The sequence below is a fragment of the Aegilops tauschii genome, chromosome 5 (assembly GCF_002575655.3).
Source record: "Aegilops tauschii subsp. strangulata cultivar AL8/78 chromosome 5, Aet v6.0, whole genome shotgun sequence".
NCBI lineage: Eukaryota > Viridiplantae > Streptophyta > Magnoliopsida > Poales > Poaceae > Aegilops > Aegilops tauschii.
In genome coordinates this window covers 459759766-459769415 of record NC_053039.3, presented here as the reverse complement: position 1 = coordinate 459769415, position 9650 = coordinate 459759766, and the positions used below count along the sequence as shown (strand labels likewise).

The 9650-nt window shown below is 46.9% G+C and overlaps 2 protein-coding genes across 2 annotated transcripts; both read left to right on the top strand.

Annotated features, from left to right (window-relative positions):
* Window positions 1-2549: 2549 nt before the first annotated feature.
* Window positions 2550-3627, top strand: LOC141023012 (uncharacterized). The gene is made up of 3 exons (XM_073499317.1): window positions 2550-2996; window positions 3081-3184; window positions 3273-3627. The coding sequence occupies exons 1-3, from the start codon at window positions 2550-2552 to the stop codon at window positions 3625-3627; spliced, it is 906 nt and encodes a 301-aa protein (XP_073355418.1).
* Window positions 3628-5879: 2252 nt separating this feature from the next.
* On the top strand, window positions 5880-6524 carry LOC141023011 (uncharacterized). The gene has a single exon (XM_073499316.1). It carries the CDS (start codon window positions 5880-5882, stop codon window positions 6522-6524), a length of 645 nt encoding a protein of 214 aa, XP_073355417.1.
* Window positions 6525-9650: the final 3126 nt, after the last annotated feature.

The following is a 9650-nucleotide window of genomic DNA, read 5'->3' as shown; positions in this document are numbered from 1 at the left end:
TGTGATGGACAAGACCCATCCGTTAGCTTAGCACTATGATCGTTTAGTTTACTGCTATTGCTTTCTTCATGACTTATACATGTTCCTATGACTATGAGATTATGCAACTCCCGGATACCAGAGGAACACTTAGTGTGCTATCAAACGTCACAATGTAACTGGGTGATTATAAAGATGCTCTACAGGTGTCTCCGATGGTGTTTGTTGAGTTGGCATAGATCAAGATTAGGATTTGTCACTCCGATTGTCGGAGAGGTATCTCTGGGCCCTCTCGGTAATGCACATCACTATAAGCCTTGCAAGAAATGTGACTAATGAGTTAGTTGCAGGATGATGCATTATGGAATGAGTAAAGAGACTTGCCGGTAACGAGATTGAACTAGGTATGGTGATACCGATGATCGAATCTCGGGCAAGTAACATACCGATGACAAAGGGAACAACGTATGTTGTTATGCAGTTTGACCGATAAAGATCTTCGTAGAATATGTAGGAGCCAATATGAGCATCCAGGTTCCGCTATTGGTTATTGACCGGAGATGTGTCTCAGTCATGTCTACATAGTTCTCAAACCCGTAGGGTCCGCACGCTTAACGTTCGATGACGATTTGTATTATGAGTTATGTGATTTGATGTACCTAAGTTTGTTCAGAATCCCGGATGAGATCACGGACATGACGAGGAGTCTCGAAATGGTCAAGAGGTAAAGATTCATATATTGAAAGGTTTCATTTGGACATCGGAATGGTTCCGAGTGATTCGGGCATTTTTCCGGAGTACCGGGAGGTTACCGAAACCCCCCGGGGGAAGATATGGGCCTTATGGGCCATAGGAGGGAGGCTAACCAGCCCACAAGGGGCTGGTGCGCCCCCCACAAGGGAGGAGGCCAAATTGGACTTGGGAAGGGGGTGCCACCCCCCTTTCCTTCTCCTACTCCCTCTCCTTCTCCTTTTCCCCCTCCGGTAGAAGGAAAAAGGGTGGGGGCGAATCCTACTAGGACTGGAGTCCTAGTAGGACTCCCCTCTCCCTGGCACGCCCCTTGTTGGCCGGCCTCCTCCTCCCATCCTTTATATACGGGGGCAGGGGGCACCCCAAAGAGACGACAGACAATCTCTTAGCCGTGTGCGGTGCCCCCCTCCACAGTTCAACACCTCGGTCATATCGTCATAGTGCTTAGGCGAAGCCCTGCGTCGGTAACTTCATCATCACTGTCACCGCGCCGTCGTGCTGACGAAACTCTCCCTCTGCCTCAACTGGATTAAGAGTTCGAGGGATGTCACCGAGCTGAACGTGTGCAGATCGCGGAGGTGTCGTGCGTTCGGTACTTGGATCGGTTGGATCGCGAAGATGTTCGACTACATCAACCGCGTTACTAAACGCTTCCACTTTCGGTCTACGAGGGTACGTAGACACACTCTCCCCGCTCGTTGCTATGCTTCTCCTAGATAGATCTTGCGTGATCGTAGGCAAATTTTTTGAAATACTACGTTCCCCAACAGGGTCGTGGATGGTTGGGAAGCACGCGGTGATCTTGGATCTGTTTGATTTCAGGGCCCGGCCATCCGACTGGAAGTTCGAGAAGTTGCAAATTTGGGCTAGGGTAATCAACCTGCCTTTCAATCTCCGATACCCGCCATGGCCTGAGCGAATTGCAGGTATGATGGGAGAGGTAATAAAGCTGGATGTGGACTCGAAGGGTTTTGCTTTTGGAGAGTTCCTTAGAGCACGAATATGGATTAGAGTGTCGGAGCCTCTAATGAGGTGGGTGCAGTTGGAATCGGCTAGGACCAAGGAGTCCATCTTGTATGATATTCAGTATGAAGGACTGTCGTACTTCTGTTTCTCATGTGGCCGGCTTGGACATGCAGATGCCTTTTGCCCGGACCCAGGGGAACGGGATGTGATGGATGTTTGCCATATGTGGAGAAGCTTAGATGGGCTGGATCCCGCAAGAGCTGGGCGAATGCACCCCCAGTGGGCGGTAACGGAGGAAGGCAGGGCACCAGGAGAGATGAGGAGTGGAATGATGAAGAAGAGGAAGTGGAGAAGGGTGAGGAGGTGACATCACCACTGAAAAACAATGCAGGCATGGCCAGGAACGCAGTGTATCAGTTCAATTCCCGGGGCGGGGCTGCTGGTCGCGCTGGTCCTAGAAGGGGTTTTGATAGGGCCAGAGGCAGAGGCCGGAATAAGATGTACCGTCGAGTGGAACTGGGGCCTGACTGCCACACTAATAGGTCAAGCCAGCCTATGATCTTGGACCAGGAGACTTTGAATAAGAAAAGATCAATGGACGGCGATGAACCGAGTACATCCAAGGAGGATAGCAGGGATTCAAAGAAGAAGAAAGCTGTGGAAGGGAGAACCACTAGTGAGCAGGCAGAGGCTGATGTGCAGCCCCGCCGAGAAAAATGAATTGTATAACGTGGAACTGTCGCGGGCTTGGGAACCCAGAGACAGTTCGTGAACTTCACCACTTGGTGAGGGTGGAAGCGCCCACCTTAGTCTTCTTGTCGGAGACGAAAATTGAGGAGAATAAGGTAGCGGACATGCGAGCAAGACTAGGTTTCGAAGGATGTATACCTGACAGCAGTAACGGACTGAGCAGAGGACTTGCCCTTTTCTGGTCTAGAGAGGTGGATGTTAAGCTCAACAATCTATCTAATCAGCATATAGATGTTATGGTAAGGAATGTGGGCAGCGACCAGAAAGAGTGGCGTTTTACAGGCTTTTATGCCAAAGCAAAGAGGAGTGGAAGGAGTGAGAGCTGGACACTTTTGAAGTGGTTGCGGTGCCAAAGTGATGTCCCATGGCTGTGCGGTGGGGACTTCAATGAGATTACGGACAATGCGGAATATTTCGGGGCTAATGAAAGGGCGGAATGGCAAATGCAAGGCTTTCGTGAGGCCATCGATATGTGCAATCTTCAAGACCTGGGCTTTACCGGGATCCCGTATACATGGGATAATCGTCAAGAGGGTGCCGCAAACGTTAAGGTACGCTTGGACAGATACCTAGCTGACCCGGCCTTCATCCAGGAGTATGGAGCTACGGGGGTAAGACATGTGCCATCTCCATAGTTGGATCACTGCATGCTAGTGATAAAGATTAAGAGACTGGTGGAGTGGGAGGTCAGCAGGCCACGTCGCTTTGTCTACAAGGAAGCATGGCGATGGGAGGACTCGTATGAACCCACGGTGGTGGCTGCATGGGAGAAGAAGAAGGGAGCTTTTACACTTGAGGACCTCAACTCCTCGCTATATGACATGCAGGGTCACCTCACTGATTGGAAGCAAAAAAAAGTTTGGGGATGTAAAGCGAAAAGTGAAGAAGGTGAGGAAGGAGTTTGAGAGAGAAAAGGCAAATTCTCTGTACCATGGGTCGTCCAGAAGGGAGAAGGAGCTGGCAAGGCAGCTGAATGACCTCTTGCTAAAGGAGGAAATCATGGCGAGAGCGAGGTCGAGGGCAGACTGGCTCAAGGCCGGCGACCGAAATACTGGGTTTTTCCACGCTCAAGCATCAAGGAGGAAGTATCAGAATAAAATTCTTGTGCTTGAGAAGTCAGATGGAACGATCATTGACAGTAGGGATGAGGTGAGAGCTGAGGTGCAAAATTTTTACACATAGCTATATAGAGCTCAAGATGAAGTGTTGATGGACGAAGTGTTGCACCATGTACCAAACATGGTGACTAACGAGATGAATGACCGGCTGAATAGGCCCTTTTGCGCAGATGAAGTAGAGAAAGCATTGTTCGCCATGGCGCCGGCGAAGGCGCCGGGAGCAGACGGCTTCCATGCCGGGTTCTATCATCATCACTGGTCACTTATTAAGGAGGATGTTACCTGGGCTATTTTAAATTTTTTAAACGGCGGGCACATGCCGGAAGCTATCAACAAAATTGTAATAGTGCTTATCCCAAAGGTTAAAAATCCGAGGAATATTTCGCAGTATAGACCAATTTCCCTTTGTAATGTTATTTATAAAATTTGTTCCGAATTTTTGGCAAACAGGTTGAGGGAGGTTCTAGATGATATCATCGCGGAGGAGCGAAGCGCTTTTGTTCCAGGGCGGTTGATTACAGATAACGCCATCACGGCTTATGAGTGTATCCATGCAATGAAGAGGAAGAGAACCAAGCAAGGGTGGTGTGCGGTCAAGTTGGACATGATGAAGGCGTATGATTGTGTTGAGTGGGCGTATCTCCAAGGAATCATGTTGCAACTGGGTTTTTTTTTTGAGGAATGGGTATCTCTGGTCATGAGATGTGTCAACTCCGTTACATTTCAGGTGAAGATGAATGGAGAACTTCTGCCATCTTTTCGTCCCTCCAAAGGCATATGGCAAGGTGACCTCGTCTCCTCGTACTTGTTTTTACTTTGCGGGGAAGGGCTCTCTTGCTTGTTGAAGAATTATGATGCTGGCTGGGTTGATAGAGGTATACGGCCTGTGTTGAGAGCCCCTTGGATCTCGCATCTCTTATTTGCGGATGACTGTCTAGTCTTCATGAAGGCTGACTCAAGGAGTGCACAAAGGTTGAATGAAATTCTGCAAGCATATCACCTGGGCTCGGGGCAGTGTGTAAACAAAGCCAAGAGTTCAGTTTTTTTCAGCCCAAACACAAGGGCGCCGGCGAAGGCAGGGGTAAGAAGTAACTTGCAGATCTACAGAGAAGCTCTTGCAGAGAAGTAGTTGGGCTTGCCTACGGCGGCGGGCCGGATCACAGAACAAAGTTTTGTACATGTGAAAGAGCAAGCAAGGTCCAGGGTACAAGGATATTGCGGAAAACTGATGTCAATTGCGGCGAGGATGGTTCTTCTTAAAGCGGTGATTCAAGCCCTACAGGCCTATTCTATGAGTTGTTTTAAGCTCACTAAAGGCTTATGTCAGAAAGTTACGGCAGTAATGTCAAAGTTTTGGTGGGATGAATATCTCGATAAGAGAAGAATGCACTGGCAATCGTGGGAGAAGATGGCTATCTCAAAATCCAAGGGAGGTTTGGGATTTCGGGATTTGGAGTTTTTCAATGATGCAATGCTCGCAAAACAGGAGTGGTGGCTATTGGATAAGCCGGACAGTCTATGTGCGCGCGTTCTAAAGGGACGGTACTACCCAGATGCAGGGTTTTTGCAGGCAGAATGCCCTACTAGCGCCTCCTCTACATGGAAAGCGATAATCACCGGCAGAGAGGTGCTTAAGAAGGGTTTAATTCGCAGAGTTGGTGACGGAACGACTACGGAGGTATGGCATGATAACTGGATACAAGGGAGCAAAACTTTTAAACCAGTGTGTAACATTGGAAGTGATCCCATCCATCTTGTGTCTGATTTGATGACGGATGATGGTGACTGGAATGAGGAAGTTATTCAGAGAACTTTCGTCGCCCCGGATGTGTTGGCCATTCTCAATATGCCAAGGCCGCGGGTTGCTATATCTGACTTTTGGGCATGGGGCTATGAGTGGTCTGGGATTTTCACGGTTCGATCTGCGTACATAATGCTTATGGAAGCTCACGAGGATGATCTAAACCAAGTTGGCAGCTCCTCTCAAGGGGAGGAGATTTGGAAATCACTATGGCGGTTGAAGGTACAACCAAAGATAAGAATTTTTGGTGGCGGGTCCTTAAAGGATTCCTGCCGGCAAAGGAAGAATTATGCCGAAGACATGTAGGCGAGGATCTTACATGCCCAATGTGCGGCCACCAGGAGGAGTCGTTGTTTCGTTCTCTGGTAATGTGCGACCACGCGAAGTTATTCTGGAGAGAGGCAGAAACTTTCTTCGAGTTTAAGCTACCACGGCTACACCCAGTTACGTGGTCGAGGGACTTGCTTGACCCCAGCTTCATTGGGAAAGACCGAGCGGCCACCATTATCTCAGTCATGTGGATAATATGGTCGAGCAGGAACAAGTACACTCATGAGGAGGTCAAATACCAACCCGGGAGGTCAATGGTCCTAGTGAAGGAACTCATTCAAGCTCTGTACATTCCTTCCGAAGCTGTCGACAGGAGAAGTCTCGAGAAGGAGAAATGGAAACCGTCGGAAGAAGGATGGTGTAAAATCAATGCGGATGCTTCTGTGGATGTGAATGGGGGATCATCAGCTATCGGGCTAGTGGTTCGGGACCATGGCGGAGAGCTTATGCTAGCCAGGGGCCGCAAGCTGTTGGGGGTGACTGACCCATACTGCGCTGAATTGCTAGGTGTCAGGGAAGCTGTGTGTCTAGCTATGGAGAAGGGCTGGACGCGGGTGACCGTCGAATCAGACTGCAAAACTATCATAGATGAGTACATGGCAACGGAGTGCAGGTCGACAGGAAGCCCAATCATCAGCGAGATCAAATCCTATCTCCAGAACTTTCAGGGTTTACGAGTCAACTATGTTAGAAGAGAGGCCAATGAGGCTGCTCACTGGTGTGCCAGAGAGAGCCTTGCGAGTGCTTCGAATGTAATTTCCTTTGATGTTTTCCCTGCTTCATTGATTGCCCTAGTGCAATCGGATGTAAACTGTCTAAGTAATGAATAAAGGCCTTTAAGGGCGGTTCTAAAAAAACAGTCGCGCAACATGCAGCGCGCTAAAAAAGCGTTTGCAGCGCGCTAATCGCTTGTTTTTGCGCGGCGAGGAGCGCTTGCTCCAGCGGCTGCTCAAAAGTTTAGCGCGCGCGAGCCGCTCCAACAGTCGTTGCAAAAAAAACGGTGCGCGCTCTCACACAAACAACATATGCACTCCAAACAAATATAAATAAAACATAGGCATAGATTAAAATAGATAAAAAAAACAATACATAGATTGTTCATAGCGTACATAGTTCATCATAGCATAGATAGATAAAAAAACTAGTCCAATACGATAAAATAGATAAAAACTACGGTGCAATTAGAACCTACTCCGAGTCATCCTCCTCGCTGGTGTCGTCCGAGGTATCGAGAAACGCGTCTTCCCAACGAGGATCGTTTGAGTCAAAGAACGACTCATGTCCTGCGGAAACGAGATCGCACTGCGTCGACGCGAGTGCCTTCCGCCGACGCCTATCCGCCCGCTCCGCGCAGCGCTTTGCCGTCCTCTCCACCCAGAAGGCGTTCTCGTCAGCGACGTCCTGCGGGTAGCGCTCGCGCCACTCCGCCATGGCTTGCTCGTCCGCCTCAGCGATGCGGAGGCGGCGCTGGCGTCTGCGGTGTTCCTCACGGTTCTCGTCTGTTACAAGACAGAGCGGCGGAGCGAGGTCCTGCGCCTGCTGGCAGTCTGCGCGTCGTGGAAGTTCATCTGCGAGTGTGGCCTGCTGAGGCGCCACGCCGCAGCGTCGTAGGCGCGGGCGGCCTCATGCGCGGTCTCGAACGTCCCGAGATTGAGACGCACGTCGCCGGAGCGGATCTCCGTGTCGAACCAGCCGAAAGGGCGGACGCGGATGCCGCGGTAGCCCGAGCTGCTTCGGTGACGCGGCGGCATGTCGGCGGCGGGGCGCCGGATGTGAAGAAGAGAGGGGCGGCAATGGGAAGAAAGGGCCGATGGGAGCGGTCGAGTGTGCGGCTGGCGGCATCGGACGTGCGCGTTTTGTAGAGCGCGCCGGGCGCCACGCGCGAACGGCCGCCTTTTCCCGCGCGCACGATCTTTTGCCGCGCGCCGGAATTTCCGGCTCCCGCTGGAACGCGCGATATTTTGCCGTCGCTGTTGGAGATGCTCTAATACGGACTACGTATGGAGCAGAATGAATGAATCTTCATTCTAAAATACGTCAATAGACATCCATATGTAGTCTAAATATCTAAAAAGGCTTATATTTAGAAACAGATGGAGTACTTATTTACTTTATTTGGCTTGTATATATGCCATACTTGAGTTTTAGTTGTGTCTGAATTGTACTCCCTCCGTTCCTAAATATTTGTCTTTTTAGAGATTTCAAATGGACTACCACATATGGATGTATGTAGACATATTTTAGAGCGTAGATTCACTCATTTTGCTTCGTATATAGTCACTTGTTGAAATCTCTAGAAAGACAAATATTTAGAAACGGAGGAAGTAGTATGTAATTGAGTTGGCCATGTTGCTAAGTCTGGTTTTGGTTCGTGTTTGTGCATGGAATTATTCATCAGCTGTCTTTAGTCATATGGAACATTTTATCTCTTGAAGATTTTTAAAAAGGATGTGCACCCTTTTTCAGGCATAAATGAGCATCATATTGACATGAACTGGAATTTTATAACGTGTTTTTTACTCCCTCCGTTCACTTTTAGACGTTTTAGAGATTTAAGACAACACCCAAACAGTTCAATTTGAGTTGTCTTAAACGTCTTACAAAAGTGAACAGAGGGAGTAGAAGAAAATTGGGGTGGCTAGAGGTCAGGTGACTGATTTTGTAATTTGGGTCAAAGGGAGTACTAAATAAATCCTAACTAAATGGATACATACATTAAATCGACGCCAACATTTCCATATCGCCTCCTCAATCGGTTGATACTCCCTCCATTTCATAACATAGTGCATATAGATTTTTTTTAAGTAAAAGCTCATCAACTTTGACCAAGTTTGTGGAGAAAAATATTTACATCTAGAATGTCAAACATATATCATGAGATTCATCATAAGACATAGTTTCATATTTTATATATTTGGTATTGTAGATATAAATTGTTTTCCCTGAAAACTTGATCAAAATTTGCAAAGTTTGACTTTTTAAAAATCTATACGCACTACGTTATGAAACGGAAGGAGACTAAAACTACATAACGAGTTCTTAAAAAAGTAGCCAGGGATTAAATAGTGAACCCGTGCAATTACAACTAAACCATCTAATCCTAAGCCAGCCCATTTTTGTTTATGCAAAGACATATTCCTATGGAATAATAGGTAATTGCTCATGCATTGTAATGAGGGCCATAATTTGTACTCCCTCTGTAAACTAATATAAGAGTATTTAGATCACTACTTTAGTATTCTAAACGCTCTGATATTAATTTACGGAGGGAGTACATCGGTAGCACTAAATTTTAGTGAGTTCTTTTATGAAACAACGATTTACATATCATTTTATTGTACTTAGTGTACCCATACAACTAACAGCTACAACCATATCCAATCCTAACCTTTTGTTTTCTCCATTACCTCCACGTCTTGATCAATCTACTCCACAACATATTCATAATGAAATGTCTTTAAGTGGTGTGGTATACTCCCTCCGTCCTTTAAAGAGTGTACTTCTAACTTTTTTGGAAAGTCAAACTTTTTTATATTTGACCGTGTTTATATAATAATACATCAGCATTTATGCCATCAAATTAGTAGCATTAGATTCGTGATAAAATATACTTCCATCATATACCTATTTGATTTCACAAACGTTGATATATTTTTGCACAAACTTAGTTTGACCCTCCAACAAAGTTGGAAGTACACTCTTTAAAGGACGGAGGGAATATATCAGTATATTTTTCTAACATATACCAGCATTTACAACTCCAAACTAGTTTAATTAGATTGTTAATAGAATATATTTCCTCCATCTAAAAATACTTGTCTGAGAAATGGATAAAAATGGATGTATCTAAAACTAAAACACGTCTAGATACGTCCATTTCTCCGACATACGTCCATTTCTTCAACAAGTATTTCCGTACAGAGGCGGTAGTATATTCATAGTATATGTATTTGATG